Source organism: Haematobia irritans, chromosome 1 (assembly GCF_050003625.1).
Source record: "Haematobia irritans isolate KBUSLIRL chromosome 1, ASM5000362v1, whole genome shotgun sequence".
In the NCBI taxonomy this organism is placed as follows: domain Eukaryota; kingdom Metazoa; phylum Arthropoda; class Insecta; order Diptera; family Muscidae; genus Haematobia; species Haematobia irritans.
In genome coordinates, this window is record NC_134397.1 from 252,779,913 (window position 1) to 252,802,664 (window position 22,752).

The window sequence follows — 22,752 nt, forward strand, 5'->3', positions numbered from 1 at the left end:
TACATAAACATGTTTAACGAATATTCTGCTATGAAAATTTCTTGAAATTTTTTTTTTCATAAATATTTTTCATAAAAAAATTTCTAGAAACATTTTATGGAAACATTTTCTACAAAAAGTTTTTGATGATTTTATTATGGATTTTTTTATTATAATATTCCTGTTAAAACTTTTTCTACAAAAATTGTTAATGTTTTTGATAAAAATTTCTTATAAGTAGTTCGTAATTCATTTGTCAAAGAAAAATATTTTTTTTTAGTAATATTAATATGAAATGTATATGCTCAAAAAAGATGAATGAATTCTTGCTGAATTTTTTCCTATGAAAATTTCTTGACGGCTTTTTGCTATGAACATTTCTTCAATATTTTTATGTAAAACTTTTACTCAAATTTTTCTGTAAGAATTTCGTGAGAACATATTTTTCTTGATGATTTTTTTCTATAAAAATTTTTTGAAGAAGCGTTTTGTTGTTAAAAACTTTTGGCGAAATACAAAAAATTTACATAAATATGTTTAACGAATATTCTGCTATGAAAATTTCTTGAAAAAATTTTTTTAAAAAATATTTTTCATAAAAAAAATTTCTAGAAACATTTTATGGAAACATTTTATACAAAAAGTTTTTGATGAATATACCCTTCTACTACTGTGGTACAGGGTATAATAAGTTTGTGCATTTGTATGTAACGCCAAGAAGGAAAAGTCTGAGACCCATTGTTTAGTATACCGATCGTCTTAGAATTAAATTCTGAGTCGATTTAGCGATGTCCGTCTGTCTGTCCGGCTGTCTGTCTGTTGATGTATTTTTGTGTGCAAAGTACAGCTCGCAGTTTTAGTCCGATTGTCCTAAAATTTGGTATAGGGTCCTGTTTCGGCTCAAAGACGATCCCTATTGATTTTGGAAAAAATCGGTTCAGATTTAAATATAGCTGCCATATATATTTTTCATCGATGTGGTCATAATTGGCGTGTATATCAACCGATCTTCCTCAAATTCCGTACATCCGAATATTTTATGAGTCTCGAAAAACTTGCAAAATATCAGCCAAATCGGTTCAGATTTAGATATAGCTCCCATATATAGATTTCGCCCGATTTACACTCATTTGCCCACAGAGGCCAAGTTTTTGCTCCGATTTAGTTGAAATTTTGCACAGGGAGTAGAATTAGCATTATAGATATGCGTGCCAAATTTGGTTGAAATCGGTTCAGATTTAGATATAGCTCCCATATATAGCTTTCGCCCGATTTACACTCAAATGACCACAGAGGCCAATTTTTTGCTCCGATTTAGTTGAAATTTTGCACAGGGAGTATAATTAGCATTGTAGCTATGCGTGCCAAATTTGGTTGAAATCGGTTCAGATTTAGATATATCTCCCATATATAGCTTTCGCCCGATTTACACTCAAATGACCACAGAGGCCAATCTTTTACTCCGATTTAATTGAAATTTGGCACAGGGAGTATAATTAGCATTGTAGCTATGCGTGCCAAATTTGGTGGAAATCGATTCAGATTTAGATATATCTCCCATATATAGCTTTCGCCCGATTTACTCATATGACCACAGAGGCCAATTTTTTGCTCCGATTTAGTTTTTTTGCACAGGGAGTAGAATTAGCATTGTTGCTATGCGTGCCAAATTAGGTTGAAATCGGTTCAGATTTAGATATATCTCCCATATATAGCTTTCGCCCGATTTATACTCATATGACCACAGAGGCCAATTTTTAACTCCGATTTGGTTGAAATTTTGCACAGGGAGTAGAATTAGCATTTTTGCTATGCGTGCCAAAGTTGGTTGAAATCGGTTCAGATTTAGATATAGCTCCCATATATATGTTTTTCTGATTTCGACAAAAATGGTCAAAATACCAACATTTTCCTTGTAAAATCGCTACTGCTTAGTCGAAAAGTTGTAAAAATGACACTAATTTTCCTAAACTTCTAATACATATATATATATCGAGCGATAAATCATAAATAAACTTTTGCGAAGTTTCCCTAAAATTGCTTCAGATTTAAATGTTTTCCATATTTTTTTACTAACATTGTGTTCCACCCTAGTGCATTAGCCGCCTTAAATTTTGAGTCTATAGATTTTGTAGAAGTCTATCAAATTCTGTCCAGATCGAGTGATATTTAAATGTATGTATTTGGGACAAACCTTTATATATAGACCCCAACACATTTGAAGGATGTGATATGGTATCGAAAATTTAGATCTACAAAGTGGTGCAGGGTATAATATAGTCGGCCCCGCCCGACTTTAGACTTTCCTTACTTGTTTTTTACTAACATTGTGTTCCACCCTAGTCCATTAGCCGACTTAAATTTTGAGTCTATAGATTTTGTAAAAGTCTATCAAATTCTGTCCAAATCGAGTGATATTTAAATGTATGTATTTAGGACAATCCTTTATATATAGCACCCAACACATTTGACAGATGTGATATGGTATCGAAAATTTAGATCTACAATGTGGTGCAGGGTATAATACAGTCGGCCCCGCCCGACTTTAGACTTTCCTTACTTGTTTTATTATGGATTTTGTTATTATAATTTTCCTGTTAAAACTTTTTCTACAAAAACTGTTAATGTTTTTGATAAAAATGAATTTTTGCTGAATGTTTTCCTATTAAAATTTCTTGACGGCTTTTTGCAATGAACATTTTTTGAATATTTTTCTGTAAAACATTTACTCAAATTTGTATGTAAGAATTTCGTGATATTTGTATACCCTCCACCATAGGATGGTGGAGGGTATATATATATATATATATATATATATATATATATATATATATATATATATATATATATATATATATATATATATATATATATATATATATATATATATATATATATATATATATATATATATATATATATATATATATATATATATATATATATATATATATATATATATATATATATTGTGGGTCGTAGTGAAATTCTGAGTCGATCTGAGCATGTCCGTCCGTCCGTCTGTTGACACAAGTAGTTGTTATTGATGTAGGTCGGACGGTATTGCAAATGGGCCATATCGGTCCACTTTTACGTATAGAACCCATATAAACGGACCCCCAAATTTGGCTTGTGAGGCCTCTAAGAGAAGAAAATGTCATCCGATCCGGCTGAAATTTGGTACATGGTGTTAGTATATGGTCTCTAACAACCATGCAAAAATTGGTCCACCTCGGTCCATAATTATATATAGCCCGCATATAAACCGATCACCAGATTTGACCTCCGGAGCCTCTTAGAATACCAAAATTCATCTGATTCAGTTGACATTTAGTACGTGATGTTAATATATGGCCTCAAACACCCATGCAAAAATTGGTCGATATCGGTCCATAATTATATATAGGCCCCATATAAACCGGTCCCCAGATTTGACCTCCGGAGCACCTTGGAAGAGCAAAATTCTTCCCATTCTGTTGAAATTTGGTAAGTGATGTTAGTATAGGGTATCCAACAACCATGCAGGAATTGGTTCCTATCAGTCCATAATAATATATAGCTCCCATATAAACCTATCCCCAGATTTGACCTCCGGTGCCTTTTGGAGAAGCAAAATTCATCCGATCTGATTGAAATTTGGTACGTGGTGGTAGCATATGATATTTAACAACCATGTGAGTTGAAATTTGTGGATGACAGTTTTTCGTGGAAGTTTCTACGCAATCCATGGTGGAGGGTACATAAGATTCGGCCTGGCCGTATATACTTGTTTTTTTTTTTTTGATATTTTTTTTCTATATTTTTTTTTTTTGAAGAAACGTTTTGTTGTTAAACATTTTTCTATAAAAAATTTCTTTATGAAACTGTGAAAATGAAAATTTCTTAGAGAAATGAAAATTTCTTAAATTTGTAGAAATTCTGCAAATTTCTACAAATTTATTCTGCAATGAACATTTCTTTTTCATTTCAAAATTTTCTGGAATATTACAAAAAAAAAAAAAATTTTTGTTTGAGTATTTTCTCTTGACGAAATCGTATTCTTGACGATTGGTGATTTTTTCCATAAAAAATATTTTGATGAATACTTTTCTTTACTATGATGAAATCTTTAAAATTTTTTCCTACAAACATTTCGGAACGAACATTTGGCTTATAAAAATTTCTTTCGAATAGTTGTCTTATAAAAATCTATTCTTTTTCCAAAAAACGTAATTTATTTTATTTGTTTTTTCTGTGTAAAATATTTCTATGTAAATTTCTTGCCGAGACTTATTCTATAAAATTATGCAAAAATGTTTTCTTACAAAATTTTTTTCTACAAAAGTCATAACGTAAGTTTGATATTTTGGAAATTTTTTCTAGAACATTTTTTGTATTTTTTTTCTAATTTCATTATAAGTACACATAATACAAATAATATCACCAAAATTTGTCCAGTTAAAATTTTAATTGAGTTCTTAAAAAAAATTAATTGGTTCAACAAAATTTTTAATTGAAACAAAAATCAATCACAGATATTAATAGTTTCGATAAAATTTTTAATTTGATTAAATAATTTTTGATTGACGTGTACATTTGTCTTATAAAAATCTTCTCTTTTTCCAAAAAAAAAAAAAAACGTAATTTATTTTATTTGTTTTTTCTGTGTAAAATATTTCTATGTAAATTTCTTTCCGAGACTTATTCTATAAAATTATGCAAAAATGTTTTCTTACAAAATTTTTTTCTACAAAAGTCATAAAGTAAGTTTGACATTTTGGAAATTTTTTTGTATTTTTTTTTCTAACTTCATTATAAGTACACATAATACAAATAATATCACCAAAATTTGTCCGGTTAAAATTTTAATTGAATTCTTAAAAAAAAATTAATTGGTTCAACAAAATTTTTAATTGAAACAAAAATCCATCACAGATATTAATAGTATCGATAAAATTTTTAATTTGATTAAATAATTTTTAATTGACGTTAGTGATTGATACTATCATTTCTGTGATTAAAGAAAATGCAATTAAAAATCAATTAGATCAATTAATTTCGTAATTAAGGAGGAAAAATATTTTTTCTGTGTATATCGCAATTCATGTGTCAATGAAAACTGTTGTTTTTTTTTTATAAAATTAATATAAAATATGGGTCGTCAAATTGTCTAACACTGGTGATGGCTTTCCTGCGGCGTCATGTTTAGGATTTTCACTTCAAGCATGCCTTCCTCTCGACAAATGAAGACTATAAGGCTTTTAAATAAATGTTCATTCATTATGAGAGGACAAAGCATTTGAAATTGTTGTTATTTTGTTTTTCCATTTGTGAACTATAATTTACACTCTCAATGAACTCTAGTATCTGTGGCGTGACAGACAACAAGTTTGCCATAAATAAATAAAATTAATGATAGAAATGTTTGGGGTCTTGGTGGTTTAGTTCGCTGGTTACAAGCTGGTTTATTTTATTTTCTTACAAAAAATAGTTAAAATTATTTTCCCAAGTTTTTCCTATGGTGTCTCACGATATCAGATTTCTAACAACAGAAGACAAAAAAACTAATTTAAAAAACATAAATATTTCATCATAATTTAAACTTGTTGTTGATGAATTTTAATAGAAATATAGTCGAGAGGAGTTTTTATAAGATATCTAATTTTTCTTTTTTTTTTCTTTGTTTGTTTACTTTTAGTGAACCCCCCATTTTGAAAGCTCATAATAATACGGATATCATACTGCGCCTACCCATGGGCAAAAGGATTAAGGATATAAGATGGCTCTCTGTGTGGTGCAGACGTTTTACGGTATTTATTTCCTTTATTCATATTTCATTTAGACATATATGCGTGTGTGTGTGCGAGGTTGTAGAAATAAATTTTTAAGAAAATTTTCTATAGAAATAAAATTTTTGGTAAAATCTTCTATAGAAATAAAATTTTGACAAAATTTTCTATTGAAATTAAATTTTGACAAAATTTTCTATAGAAATAAAATTTCATCGAACTTTTTTACAAAATAAAATTTTGAGAAAATTTCCTATAGAAATAAAATTTTGACAAAATTGTCTATAGAAATAAAACTTTTGCAACATTTTCTATAGAAATAAAATTTTGACAAAATTTTCTATAGAAATAAAATTTTTGGTAAAATCTTCTATAGAAATAAAATTTTGATAAAAGTTCCTATAGAAATAAAATTAAAAAAAATTTCTATAGAAATCTAAAGTTTTTCTATAGAAATTAAATTTTGACAAAATTGTCTATAGAAATAAAACTTTTACAACATTTTCTATAGAAATAAAATTTTGACAAAATTTTCTATAGAAATAAATTTTTTGGTAAAATCTTCTATAGAAAGAAAATTTTGATAAAAGTTCCTATAGAAATAAAATTAAAAAAAAAAAAAAATCTATAGAAATCTAAAGTTTTTCTATAGAAATTAATTTTTGACAAAATTGTCTATAGAAATAAAACTTTTACAACATTTTCTATAGAAGTAAAATTTTTGGTAAAATCTTCTATAGAAATAAAATTTTCTATAGAAATCTAAAGCAATAAATTTTTGCAAACTTTTCTATAGAAATTAAGTTTTGACAAAATTTTCTATAGAAATAAAATTTTTACGACATTTTCTACAGACATAAAATTTTGACAAAATTTTCTATAGAAATAAAATTTCGATGAAATTTTCTATAGAAATAAAATTTTGACACAATTTTCTACAGAAATAAAATTTTGACAAAATTTTCTATAGAAATAAAATTTTGACAAAATTTTCTAGCAATAAATTTTTGCAAACTTTTCTATAGAAATACAATTTGACAAAATTTTCTATAGAAATAAAATTGTGACAAAATTTTGCTATAGAAATAAAATTTTGACAACATACATGTTTGACAAAATTTTCTAAAGCAATAAATTTTTGCAAACTTCTCTATAGAAATAAAATTTTGATAAAATTTTCTATAGAAATACAAATTTGAGAACATTTTCTATAGAAACAAAATTTTGAGAAAATTTTCTATAGAAAAATAATTTTGAGAAAATTTTCTATAGAAATAAAATTTTGACAAAATTTTCTATAGAAATAAAAATTTGACAAAATTTTCTATAGAAATAAAATGTTATTTAATTATACAATTATTTTTCGAGCTTTATGGACAGATATAGATTAAGGAACATGGTTAATAGAGCCATTGAAAAGAAAACGCCAGATACAAATCTATACACGCCTGGACTGTACATGTTTCGGTTCGGGCGAATGAACCTTTCCACAGCCTTTAGTATAGATCTGGCTGGGAGAGATAACTCAATTTTGGGCCCTTTATGCTAACTCCTTATGGAGAAAACATTTGGGAAATTTCCTCTTACAAATTGAATCATCTTTTCTCCCACTGTACATCATCTTTTCATATAACTTACAAGTCCCTTAATCTTATTTTTATTTCGTTTTGTTACATAGTAATGCAACAACACGAAATTTATTTTTAGAAAGCTAATTTGTTAGAATTCACCTAAGTGGTGAACAGTCGAACAATGCTTATTGTTTCTACAGTCAACTACAACATATGACAATTAACAGAAACTGGTTTCCAGGATACAACAACAATTCTAACGCGTACATTAGTCGTGTTTTTCCTAGTTTTACGACGGGCTCATCGTTGCTTATTATATTACATGTTAGCCTGATACTGAAACAGGCAATTGACGTCCAAATGCATTATATCTAATTATACAATTATTTTTCGAGCTTCATGGACAGATATAGATTAAGGAACATGGTTAATAGAGCCATTGAAAAGAAAACGCCAGATACCAATCTATACACGCCTGGACTGTACATGTTTCGGTTCGGGCGAATGAACCTTTCCACAGCCTTTAGTATAGATCTGGCTGGGAGAGATAACTCAATTTTGGGCCCTTTATTTTATTTGTTGTTTTGATCTCAGCTTAAAACCATTGCGTTGACTAAACTACAAGAGTCGCTGAACCAACAGATGAAAAGAATTTTTATCAAATTTTTTTTTGCAAAGCCCTATGGGCTGCAAGATGGACGTTTCGGAATTGCCACATTCCTCATCAGCATCCTCTACTTGCAGCAAAACTATAAACTAATTATCAGAATAAATTCGGGTAATTCACTCAACCCAAAGTAAATAAATTTTTGCATACTTTTTTATAGAAATAAAATTTTGACAAAATTATGCTATAGAAATAAAGTTTTGACAAATTTTTCTATAGAAATAAAATTTTAAAAAATTTTCTAAAGAAATACATTTTTGACAAAATTTTCTAAGAAATAAAATGTTGACAAATTATTTCTATGAAATAAAATTTTGACAACATTTTCTATCGAAATAAATTTTTCACAAAATTTTCTAAAGGAATAAATTTTTCACCAAATTTTCTAAAAAATAATTTTTTGACAAAATTTTCTAGCAATAAATTTTTGCAAATTTTTCTATAGAAAAAAATTTTGACAGAATTTTCTAAAGAAATAAAATTTTCATCAAATTTTCTATGAAAACAAAATTTTCTACAGAAATAATATTTTGACAAAATTTTCTAAAGAAATTAATTTTTGAAAAAATTTTCTACAAAAATAACATTTCGATGAAATATTCTATATATATAAAATTTTGACAAAATTTTCTAAAGCAATAAATTTTTGCAAATTTTTCTTTAGAAATAAAATTTTGGCAAAATTTTCTATAGAAATAAAATTTCGATGAAATTTTCTATAGAAATCAAATGTTGACAGAATTTTCTATAGGAATAAAATTTTGACAAAATTTTCTAACGAAATAAATTTTTGACAGAATTTTCTAAAGCAATAAATATTTGCAAATCTTTCGTTAGAAATAAAATTTTGACAAAATTTTCTATGGAAATAAAATTTTGAAAACATTTTCCATAGAAATAAAATTTTGACAAAATTTTCTATAGACATAAAATTGTGACAAAAGTTTGCTATGAAATAAAATTTTAACGTACATGTTTGATAAAATTTTCTAAAGCAATACATTTTTGCAAACTTTTCTATAGAAATAAAATGTTGATAAAATTTTCTATAGAAATACTAATTTGAGAAAATTTTCTATAGAAATAAAATTTTTGACAAAATTTTCTACTGAATTAAATTTTGACAAAATTTTCTAAAGAAATTAATTTTTGAAAAAAAAAATTCTACAAAAATAACATTTCGATAAAATTTTCTATAGAAATAAAATTTTGACAAAATTTTCTATAGAAATAAAATTTTGACAAATTTTTCTATAGAAATAAAAAAATAAATACAATAAAATTTTGGCAAAATTTTCTATAGAAATAAAATTTTGACAAAATTTTCCATAGAAATAAAATTTTGACAAAATTTTCTAAAGCAATAATTTTTTCACAAAATTTTCCAGCAATAAATTTTAGCAAACTTTTCTATAGAAATAAAATTTTGATAAAATTTTCTAAAGAATTAAAATTTTGCAAAATTTTCTATAGAAATAAAATTTTGCTATAGAAATAAAATTTTCTATAGAAATAAAGTTTTGACAAAATTTTCTATTGAAATAAAATTTTGATAAAATTTTCTATAGAAATGAAATTTTGACAAAATTTTCTAACGAAATAAATTTTTGACAGAATTTTCTAAAGCAATAAATATTTGCAAATCTTTCGTTAGAAATAAAATTTTGACAAAATTTTCTATGGAAATAAAATTTTGAAAACATTTTCCATAGAAATAAAATTTTGACAAAATTTTCTATAGACATAAAATTGTGACAAAAGTTTGCTATGAAATAAAATTTTAACGTACATGTTTGATAAAATTTTCTAAAGCAATACATTTTTGCAAACTTTTCTATAGAAATAAAATGTTGATAAAATTTTCTATAGAAATACTAATTTGAGAAAATTTTCTATAGAAATAAAATTTTTGACAAAATTTTCTACTGAATTAAATTTTGACAAAATTTTCTAAAGAAATTAATTTTTGAAAAAAAAAAATTCTACAAAAATAACATTTCGATAAAATTTTCTATAGAAATAAAATTTTGACAAAATTTTCTATAGAAATAAAATTTTGACAAATTTTTCTATAGAAATAAAAAAATAAATACAATAAAATTTTGGCAAAATTTTCTATAGAAATAAAATTTTGACAAAATTTTCCATAGAAATAAAATTTTGACAAAATTTTCTAAAGCAATAATTTTTTCACAAAATTTTCCAGCAATAAATTTTAGCAAACTTTTCTATAGAAATAAAATTTTGATAAAATTTTCTAAAGAATTAAAATTTTGCAAAATTTTCTATAGAAATAAAATTTTCTATAGAAATAAAGTTTTGACAAAATTTTCTATTGAAATAAAATTTTGATAAAATTTTCTATAGAAATGAAATTTTGACAAAATTTTCTATTGAAATAAAATTTTGATAAAATTTTCTATAGAAATAAAATTTTGACAAAATTTTGCTATAGAAATAAAATTTTCTATAGAAATACTAATTTGACAAAATTTTCTAAAGAAATAAAATTTTGACAAAATTTTCTATAGAAATAAATTTTTGACAATATTTTCTAAAGAAATAAATTTTTGACAAAATTATCTAAAGAAATTAATTTTTGACAAAATTTTCTATAGAAATAAAATTTTGACAAAATTTTCTACACAAATAAAATTTTGGCAAAATTTTCTATAGAAATCAAATGTTGGCAAAATTTTCTATAGAAATACAATTTTAACAAACTTTTCCATAGAAGTATAATTTTGACAAAATTTTCTATTGAAATAAAATTATAACAAAATTTTCTATAGAAAAAAAATTTTGACAACATTTTCTACAAAAATAAAATGTCGATGAAATTTTCTATAGAAATAAAATTTTGATGAAATTTTCTATAGAAATAAAATTTTGATGAAATTTTCTATAGAAATAAAATTTTAACGAAATTTTCTATAGAAATAAAATTTTAACAAAATTTTCCATAGAAATATAATTTTGACAAAATTTTCTATTGAAATAAAATTATAACAAAATTTTCTATTGAAATAAAATGTTGACAAAATTTTCCATAGAAATAAAATTTTTACAAAATTGTCTACAAAAATAAAATTTCCATGGAATTTTCTATAGAAATAAGATTTCGATGAAATTTTCTATAGAAATAAAATTTTGACAAAATCTTTTGACAAAAGATTGACTTCCTAGAATCAAGTACTTAAAACTTAAGCAGCAAAAAAACGTCGCCAAAAAAAGTAGGGTAAATGTTCTTTTTGGATCCGGAATTGGTGCAAACTTGGCTCAGAAGCGATGAATTTAACATGGACTTGAACTTAACATGGGACGGAGGACCACCATTTCAAGAGCCGTTGTACTGAATATGCATCACTTCTTGAGGTGTGATCCGAATTCAGTGTTTTGAATTTGAATTAAAAAATTTTGCGAAATAAATAATTTTTATGTTTAATGCATTATTTTATGTCTGAAACGTTTGATTTCAAATATTTTCAAAAATTTTTTCTAGAATGTATTTAGCATTTTTTCGACAAAATTTACATAATTTGTACCATTTACAAATATTGAAAAAGCGAATTATAAAATATTGAATGAAAAGAACTTCATGTTTAGTTAAAATAAAGAATATCTTTTGGATAATATTTTTGGTGCTTTTAAAATTGTGCCAAATTGTTTTGCTGGGTTAAATTAGAGATTTGTGTCCCAAAAAATATCCTTACTTCAATTCTCCGCTTACTTGACTAGAAATTAATACCAAAATCATTAGTGTAAAGTCAAAATCTTTAGAACCGGTCATGCTTTTTTATCAGTGTATGAATAAAACCTACATGGAATATAATCTCATGGATTACATTCCAAATATAGATGCATATATTTCCAAGAATATTAAATAAAAATTTTTCTTTATGATTTTTCTTTATTATGGTCACAAAGTAAATTCTTCAATGTACAAATTAATCCGAATATTTTCAAAAGATTGAACATTGATTTGAAATTTGAAGATACATATCGAAATCACTAAGGATGAATTGAAATTTCATAAAATCCCTTTTAATTAAAGAGCACATACATGGTTTAGGCCAAAGAGGACGACAACGTATAACATGGCCAAGATGTATGTCCACATATATTCCCTCGTCTAGGCATAGGGGCAGGGCGGGTAATTCCACAGCACCACATATTATGGTGAACACGAGGGAACTGGGTAAATATTTTAAAGATGGCGTCGTCGTCGTTGTGCTCTTCTTCCTTATTGCTATGTAGTAGTCGTTTGTCAGCAGCAGCAGTCATTTCTTGTAGTCGTCGTAGTAATAATAAAATTTACGGCAGACATTTTTGATTAATACAAGTGCTACTCACTCACTCACAGCCCCAACAAGCACTTTAGGATGTGTGAACAGTGTGTGTGGGTGTGCGTTTATGGTCTCCCCAAATTAGCACACTAATACTCATAGTCAAATGGGGAGAAATGAACTCTTGGTCCTGCGTCTGTGTGTGTGTGTGAGAATGAGTGTGGGAGTATGTAAATGCGGGAGTGTAAATTTGAATACATAAAACAACAAACTCAAAATACTACGAATGCAATCAACACACATTCACGAACACATTTTATGCATTTAACGTGGAGAGTTTTTTTTTGGGGGGGTATAAGAAAAGTGTTGCCAGATTGTATGGAAATTTGAACATAAGTGCAAATTTGCACCAAATTTAAAACGAATACAAATATAATTAGAATATTTTGCTAAAAATTGAGCTATGATAATATATTTGTTGCTACATAAAAAAAAATCAGATTCAACCGCAATCACACATCGATTTGGATATAATAACAACATTGATCTGTAAAACAACAAAATATGCCAACATTGAAAAAAAAAATATTGTCGCATTTTTATACCCTCCACCATATGAGGGGGGTATATTGACTTTGCCATTCCGTTTGTAACACATCGAAATATTGCTCTAAGACCCCATAAAGTATATATTTTGGGTCGTGGCGATTTAAATTTAAAATGAATACAAATATAATTAAAATATTTTGCTAAAACTTGAGCTATGATAATATACTTGTTGCTACACAGAAAAAAAAGTTTTCAGATTCAATCGCAATCACACATCGATTTGGGTATAATAACGTATAACAACATTGATCTGTAAAACAACAAAATATGCCAACATTGAAAAAAAAAATATTTTCGCATTTTTATACCCTCCACCATAGGATGGGGGTATATTAACTTTGTCATTCCGTTTGTAACACATCGAAATATTGCTCTAAGACCCCATAAAGTACATATATATTCTGAGTCGTGGTGAAATTCTGAGTCGATCTAAGCATGTCCGTCCGACCGTCTGTTGAAATCACGCTAACTTCCGAACGAAACAAGCTATCGCCTTGAAACTTGGCACAAGAAGTTGCTATTGACGTTGGTCGCATGGTACTGCAAATGGGCCATATCGGTTCACTTTTACGTATAGCCCCCATATAAACGGACCCCCCAGATTTGGCTTGCGGAGCCTCTAAGAGAAGCGTATTTATCCGATCTGGCTGAAATTTGGTACATGGTGTTGGTATATGGTCTCTAACAACCATGCAAAAATTGGTCCACATCGGTCCATAATTATATATAGCCCCAAGATAAACCGAACCGCTGATTTGACTTGCGGAGCCTCTAAGAGAAGCAAATTTCATCCGATTCGGTTGAAATTTTGTACGTGGTGTTCTCTAACAACCATGCCAGAATTAAGAATTTGACAAAATTTTCTGTAGAAATGAAATTTTGACAAAATATTTTGTAGAAATAGAATTTTCACAACATTTCCTATAGGAATACAATTTTGGCAAAATTTTCTATAGGAATCAAATTTTGACAACATTTTCTTTAGAAATCAAATGTTAACAAAATTTTCTATAGATATAAAACTTTGAGAAAATTTTCTATAGAAATAAAATGTTGGCAAAATCTTCTATAGAAATAAATTTTTGACAAAAAAATCTAGAGAACTAACATTTTGACAAACGTTTCTATAGAAGTAAATTTTTGACAAAATTTTCAATAGAAATAAAATGTTGACAATTTTTTCTATAAAAATAAAATTTGGACAACATTTTCTATAGAAATAATTTTTGTTTGGCAAAATTTTCTATAGAAATAAAGTTTTGACAAAATTTTCAATAGAAATATAATGTTGACAAAATTTTCTATAGAAAAAAAAAATTGGCAAAATTTTCTATAGAAATAAATTTTTGACAAAATTTTCAATAGAAATAAAATGTTGACAAAATTATCTATAGAAATAAATTTTTGGCAAAATTTTCTATAGAAATAGAATTTTGACAAAATTTTCTACAGAAATAAAAATTGACAAAATTTTTTTATAGAAATAAAATGTTGACAAACGTTTCTATAGAAATAAAATTTTCCATTTGTTTTGTTTTGTTATTGTTGGTTTTGTTCTTTAAGCATTGTTGTCGTTTTTTTATTTCAGCTTAAAACCATACATTGACTAAACTACAAGAGTAGCTTAACCAACAGAGGAAAAGAATGTTTGTCAAATTTATTTGGGCAAAGCCCTATAGACTGCAAGATGGTTGGATGGACGCACGTTTCGGAATTACCACATTCCTCATCAGCATCCTCTACTTGCAGCAAAACTATCAACCAATTATCAGAATAAATTCAGGCAGTTTATTAAACCCAACAAAAACCACACTTGAACCCTCCGAAAAAAGGTTTTACATTGATAGCCGGCTTATGCCGAAATAAACTCGAAACAAACATATCTCTTTTCCTATGCCACTGTCAAATCATCGATTTGAATTCACATGGCTGGGTTTATTTTGAGCGTGCCTCCTCTTCTTTTTCCATTTGTTTTGTTTTGTTATTGTTGGTTTTGTTCTTTAAGCATTGTTGTCGTTTTTTTATTTCAGCTTAAAACCATACATTGACTAAACTACAAGAGTAGCTTAACCAACAGAGGAAAAGAATGTTTGTCAAATTTATTTGGGCAAAGCCCTATAGACTGCAAGATGGTTGGATGGACGCACGTTTCGGAATTACCACATTCCTCATCAGCATCCTCTACTTGCAGCAAAACTATCAACCAATTATCAGAATAAATTCAGGCAGTTTATTAAACCCTGTTGGTTAAGCTACTCTTGTAGTTTAGTCAATGTATGGTTTTAAGCTGAAATAAAAAAAAAACGACAACAAAATAAAATTTTGACAAAATTTTCTATAGAAATTTTTGACAAAATTTTCAATAGAAATAAAATGTTAACAAAATTTTCTATAGAAATAAAAAAAATTTTTTTTTTGAGAAAAGTTTCTATAGAACTAAAATTTTGACAAACGTTTCTATTGAAATAAATTTTTGACAAAATTTTCTATAGAAATAAAATTTTAACAAAATTTTCCATAGAAATTAAATTATGACAAAATTTTCCATAGAAATAAAACTTAGACAAATTTTTCAATAGAAATAAAATTTTAAAAAATTTTTCTATAAAATGTTGACACAATTTTCTATAGAAATAAAATGTTCACAAACATGGTGTTGGTATATGGTCTCTAACAACCATGCAAAAATTGGTCCACATCCCTCCATAATTATATATACCCCAAGATAAACCGATCCGCAGATTTGGCTTGCGGAGCCTCTGAGAGAGGCAAATTTCATCCGATTCGGTTGAAATTTTGTACGTGGTGTTAGTATATGGTCTCTAACAACCATGCCAGAAATAAGAATTTGACAAAATTTTCTGTAGAAATGAAATTTTGACAAAATATTTTGTAGAAATAAAATTTTCCCAAAATTTTCTATAGGAATAAAATTTTGGCAAAATTTTCTATAGGAATGAAATTTTGACAAAATTTTCTATATAGAAATAAAATTTTGACAAAATTTTCTATATAGAAATAATTATTGGCAAAAGTTTCTACAGGAATAAAATTTTGACAAAATTTTCTGTAGAAATGAAATTTTGACAAAATATTTTGTAGAAATGAAATTTTGACACAATTTTCTATAAGAATAAAATGTTGGCAAAATTTTCTATAGAAATACAATTTTGACAAAATTTTCTATAGAAATAAAATTTTGACAAACGTTTCTGTAGAAATGAAATTTTTCTTTATATAGAAATAACATTTTGACAAAATTTTCTATATAGAAATACTTTTTTGACGAAAGTTTCTACAGGAATAAAATGTTAACAAAATTTTCTATAGAAATAAAGTTTTGAGAAAATTATCTATAGAACTAAAATTTTGCCAAAATTTTCTATAGAAATAAATTTTTGACAAAATTTTCTATAGAAATAAAATTTTGACAAAATTTTCTACAGAAATAAAATGTTAACAAAATTTTCCATAGAAATTAAAATTTGACAAAATTTTCCATAGAAATAAAACTTTGACAAAATTTTCAATAGAAATAAAATTTAAAAAAAAAATCTATAAAATTTTTGACAAAATTTTCTATATAGAAATTCTATATAGAAATAAAAAAAAAATTTTGAGAAAAGTTTCTATAGAACTAAAATTTTGACAAACGTTTCTATTGAAATAAATTTTTGACAAAAGTTTCTATAGTCATAAAATTTTCACAAAATTTTCTATAGAAATACAATTTTAACAAAATTTTCCATAGAAATTAAATTTTGACAAAATTTAAATAAAAAAAAAAAATTTTTGAGAAAAGTTTCTATAGAACTAAAATTTTGACAAACGTTTCTATTGAAATAAATTTTTGACAAAAGTTTCTATAGTAATAAAATTTTCACAAAATTTTCTATAGAAATAAAATGTTAGCAAAATTTTCTATAGAAATAAAATTTTGAGAAAATTATCTATAGAACTAAAATTTTGCCAAAATTTTCTATAGAAATAAGTTTTTGACAAAGTTATCTATAGAACTAAAATTTTGACAAACGTTTCTATAGAAATAAATTTTTGACAAAATTTTCTATAGTAAAAGAATTTTCACAAAATTTTCTATAGAACTAAAATTTTGACAAACGTTTCTATTGAAATAAATTTTTAACAAAATTTTCTATAGTAATAAAATTTTCACAAAATTTTCTATAGAAATAAAATTTTAACAAAATTTTCCATAGAAATTAAATTTTGACAAAATTTTCCATAGAAATAATACTTTGACAAAATTTTTAATAGAAATAAAATTTAAAAAAAATTTTTCTTTAAAATGTTGACACAATTTTCTATAGAAATAAAATTTTCTATAGAAATAAAATTTGGACAAAATTTTCTATAGGAATATAATTTTGGCAAAATTTTCTATAGGAGTATAATTTTCACAAAATTTTTATAGAAATAAAATTTTCAATTTTTTTTTAAATACGATTTTTGTTTGGTAGTTTTTTTTTGTAAAATGTTCTCCCATTTTTTGGCTTGAGTGGCAATCGTGTTTTTAACTCATTTACCATACAATCTGGCAATATCATATTGCAATGTTTTAAAATACATTTTGTATTGCATACTTACATGCTGTATTTCAGTCTGTGTTTGGTTGTACAACTGATATAGCCAGACAATAGGTCTTACACATTGTTGTTTTTTAAAATCCCTAACAAACATGCAACAAATCCCCCCCAAAACTCCCCAACAAATTTATATATTCACCACTGCAGTGAGAAAAGCAAAGAGAGCAAGAGGGAGAGAGTAAGAGATTAAAGTTGAATCTCTTTTTCAATGGCAATGACTTATACACCACATAAAAAGCTTTTTTCCCCACAACTTACTCTTAATACGGAAACTTACTCACAAAACCATTGACAACCACCCATTCAATCAACCAACACCCAAGAAGAACCAACCAACTCCTTTAAACTGTCCCAACCTTCCCCATCTACTTGGTATTTTTCTCCACCATTCATCCGTCAAGGACTCCATACTCCATTAAAACAAAACCAAAAAAAAAAAAATAATATTTAGAAAATATTGTATATGGGATAAATGCGCGCGCAATTTTTCGGTGGTTTGTTGGCTCTTTTGGAATCCATTCAAGTTTATTCAGTCCATCGGAATAACATACAGGCGTAAAGAGAAATACATGCGTATATATTTACGTATATGAAAACAAATACTATTGCATATGTCTGTATTATATATAAATATTTTGTTAGTATATAAGCGTAATTAATGTTATCTACCATATATGTATATACAATTTAATGCAAGGAAACCGAACTGTGTACTTGAAGGATTTATGTGGCCGAAGTTTGCATTGTGTGTGTTTGTTGGGATAGGGGGGAGCCTACAAATATTAACTGAACCAAAATAAAACACTTCTCATTATTGGTATATATGATCTTGTTCTTGCATCAAGACGCATAGGTGTATGCCAGTATGTTTTTTGTAAATATAATAATTTTAATGCATATGCAAAACTCATTCGTATATATCATTTCGATGCATACATAATTATGTCGTTGAAACCATAAGTGTGAATCGCATTTAAAATTTAAAAATGTCCATTCATCTGGATACTCCATATGATGACAATAGCATTACTTAATTAATTTTTATTTGTATAGAACATTTTTCGAAATTTTATTTCTAAAGAAAATTTTGTTAAAATGTTATTTTTCAGAAATTTTTGTAAAAATTTTATTTCTAAGAAAATTTTGTCAAAATTTTTCTTCCTATAGAAAATTTTGTCAAAATTTTATTTCTATAGAAAATTTTATTTTCCATTTTTTATTTCTATAGAAAATTTTGTCAAAATTTTAATTATATATAAAATTTTTCTTTCTACAGAAAATTTTGTCAAAATTTTTCTTTCTATAGAAAATTTTGTGAAAATTGTATTTTCAAAGAAAATTTTTGTCAAAATTTTATTTCTATAGAAAATTTTGTCAAAACTTTATTTCTATAGAAAAATTTGTCCAAATCTTATTTTTATAAAAAATTTTATCAAAATTTTATCTATATAAAAAAGTTTGTCAACATTTTTCTTTCTATAGAAAATTTTGTCAAACTTGTATTTCTATAGAATATTTTGTCTAAATTTTATTTATATATAAGATTTTGTCAAAATTTTTCTTTCTACAGAAAATTTTGTCAAAATTTTTCTTTCTATAGAAAATTTTGTGAAAATTGTATTTTCAAAGAAAATTTTTGTCAAAATTTTATTTCTATAGAAAATTTTATCGAAACTTTATTTCTATAGCAAATGTTGTCAAAATTTTATTTCTACAGAATATTTTGTCAAAAATTTATTTCTAAGAATATTTTGTCAAAATTTTATTTCTATAGAAAATTTTGTCAAAATTGTATTAGTATACAAAATTTTGACAAAATTGTATTTCTATACAAAATTTTTTCAAAATTTTATATAAAATTTTGCCCGTGAACTTCACGGACAGACGGACATGGCTATATCGACTCAGGTGCCCACCCTGAGCATTTTTGCCGAAGACACCATGTGTCTATCTCGTCTCCTTCTGGGTGTTGCAAACATATGCACTAACAATCAAAGATAATAAAAGAGGAAGATGGGAGATTGGCTACTGAGCACATCAAACCATCCCAGCTAGCATTTTTTTCGTTTTTTAAGCACTTTCGAGTCTTTTTCGAGTCTACTTGGCGATTAAAAAGGCAGAATATGAGCTCATTTTATGAACATAAAAGACTCTTTTGTCGGGAGAAAAACGTGACTACCCGCGACTCTTCTTTATAAATCATATATGAGTCTTCTTCTATATTAATTTAGAGTCTTTTTCGACTCATTTTTTAGTAGCATTAAAGTCTTTTTTGAATCGTTTTTTGATCAGTTTTAGTCTTAATATACCTCATCTGCGATTCTTTTCCGAGTCGTTTTTCAATTATGATTATAATCCCTTACGAGTCTTTAATTGATCACATATTACTCTATTTATGAGTCACTTATGAGTCATTTAATAGTCATATTTCTAATCGCAAATGACTCTTCTAAGTACATTTTTGAGTCGGTTTTCTGAACCCTTTCCCTTTAATTAATAATACGTGTTTTTTTATTAATATAAATATTTAATATTAATATTTGTATTATAATTATTTTAATTAAAATACTTAGTATTTAATAACAAAATTATAAATAACAATCATTTGTAAATATTTCTTTAAATAAAAAAAAAACAATTAATTTTAATAAAATTAAATAAAAATATATATATACTTAATCACTTATTTTCGTTTTTGTCAAAAAATCCTTAGCATGGACAAAATGTTTTTGTAATACGACATTCATTTCCCTGTCTGTCGTTTCGTATTTAAGATGACATATATCTAAAAATATATAAGTGATTTTCTTGTAATAAAATTTAATTATTATTTGTATTATAAATATTTACTTACTTTTAATTAAAGTTATTATGAAAGATTTTTCAGCACTGGGCTTAGTGCTAGTCCCCTTCCAGCCATATAATGTAGCCAGTTCATCGGAATATACTTTCCGAACTGAATATCTTAAAAATTGTGCGTGTCCTTCTCCGCTGGTTTTTGCTGTAACCTCTTTCTAAAAAATGTAAACTGTGTTAAGAAAAATTATAAATTATCAATTTTATTTGTTAGTTTGTTTCGTCGTCTTTCATACTTACAATTTGTTTCAGCTTTTCTTCATTTTCCTGTAGCAAATTCTCAAATTCATTTAAATCGTTCCATTTAATAATAAAATGGAAGTTTCTGACAATATTATAGAGATTGCCCCGTTAAAATTGTGATTTAAATAAAAAAAACACTTGCAATAACTCTGTAAGATCATTATTTGATCACCAAAAGTACTCGAAGATGACTCCTTTAGACGATTTTAAATCGAACACATTTTATGCCCTTTAGCGCGAGCCATTTTCGTGCCATTTTTTGGTCCCGTAACTGTTTAAGCAGTTTTTGATTACCAAAAGTACTCGAAGATGACTCCTCTAGACGGTTTTTGTTAGATTTTTGTTATTTTTTGTTGTATTTTATAACGAACTCATTTTACGCCCATTAGCGCGAGTCATTTTCGTATCGTATTATAATCACATAACTGACATAGCAGTTTTTGATCTCCTAAAGTACTCGAATATGACTCATTTACATGATTTTTGTTAAAACAATCACCCAAATGCTAGCTGGGATTTACCACATTAGTTTAATACTCGAACCAAACGCGTATACGACAGGTATTGACATAGCATTAAAATGTACATAAAAAGAAACTAAGAGCACGAAATAAATTTCCATAAAGGGGAAAATGTAATTTTTTTGTTGTTGCCTAAAATTTATCATTGTTTCATTAAGAAATTTAAATTTTTCATTTAAAAAATAAAAACTAAAAACAACTAAAAGGTTACAAACATGTATTAAACTAATCTGGTAAATGCAACATTTGGTATGACGCAAGCCAATCTCCCATCTTTCTCTTTTATTATCTTTGCTAACAATAATACCCTGCTCCACAATGTGTCGTAATCATTTCCTGATCTTGAACACTGGCTGTTGTTTTGACTCCGTTTGATACCATTACTTGTGAAGTTTCAATTTCATGAATTGTGAACGTCGTTCATGATTATATCTACGAATGTTTATGATTAGTTTAATTCATATGGATCTTATGCATTAAATAAATTAATTATATGTTTTGTTTTGCTTTTACTTTCAGGTCGATTTTGGAGAAGTTTTTATACCACCCGGTCTGGATGTCCCCAAGCCTCGTGTTTTACCTGAATTCAAACGTCTTGCACATGGTTTACGTTCCAGCAATATTAGTGTATTGGATGCCAAAACATTTTATATTCCTAATTTACATTATGATGGTGCAGGTCCAGATGCCTACTTTTGGGTCGGAAATGGTTCAGAGCCAAATATTATGGGTATTAAGGTAAGAAGGATAGTAGTGATATCATAAAGGATATAGATAAGAAAGAAGCCAAAGAGAATTTCCAAAAACAAAGTATGAAAAAAAAAAAAAACAACCGTTTGTATTCAATAAAAGTGGCTCTCTATTTCCAAAAGTTTCCACTGAACTAGTTGCATAATTTTCGGCGAATACATGTTAAAGTATGGAATTCATTTAAGGAAAAGTAAAGGGTGATTCTTTTGAGGTTAGGATTTTCATGCATTAGTATTTGACAGATCACGTGGGATTTCAGACATGGTGTCAAAGAGAAAGATGCTCAGTATGCTTTGACATTTCATCATGAATAGACTTACGATCTGCCACAACGTCGAATTTTCAGTGAATGGGCCCTAGAAAAGTTGGCAGAAAATCCGCTTTTTTATCGACAAATTTTGTTCAGCGATGAGGCTCATTTCTGGTTGAATGGCTACGTAAATAAGCAAAATTGCCGCATTTGGAGTGAAGAGCAACCAGAAGCCGTTCAAGAACTGCCCATGCATCCCGAAAAATGCACTGTTTGGTGTGGTTTGTACGCTGGTGGAATCATTGGACCGTATTTTTTCAAAGATGCTGTTGGACGCAACGTTACGGTGAATGGCGATCGCTATCGTTCGATGCTAACAAACTTTTTGTTGCCAAAAATGGAAGAACTGAACTTGGTTGACATGTGGTTTCAACAAGATGGCGCTACATGCCACACAGCTCGCGATTCTATGGCCATTTTGAGGGAAAACTTCGGAGAACAATTCATCTCAAGAAATGGACCGGTAAGTTGGCCACCAAGATCATGCGATTTGACGCCTTTAGACTATTTTTTGTGGGGCTACGTCAAGTCTAAAGTCTACAGAAATAAGCCAGCAACTATTCCAGCTTTGGAAGACAACATTTCCGA

General features: G+C 26.9%; 1 protein-coding gene across 1 annotated transcript in view; it reads left to right on the forward strand.

Moving 5' to 3' along the window:
* LOC142220402 (protein Skeletor, isoforms B/C) overlaps nucleotides 1-22,752 on the forward strand; it is a 174,190-nt gene that overhangs the window by 130,162 nt on the left and 21,276 nt on the right. Inside the window, exons 4-5 of the mRNA XM_075289517.1 lie at nucleotides 5,657-5,768; nucleotides 21,624-21,842. Coding sequence (XP_075145632.1) covers nucleotides 5,657-5,768; nucleotides 21,624-21,842 — 331 coding nt within the window. The remainder of the gene's footprint in view (nucleotides 1-5,656; nucleotides 5,769-21,623; nucleotides 21,843-22,752) is intronic.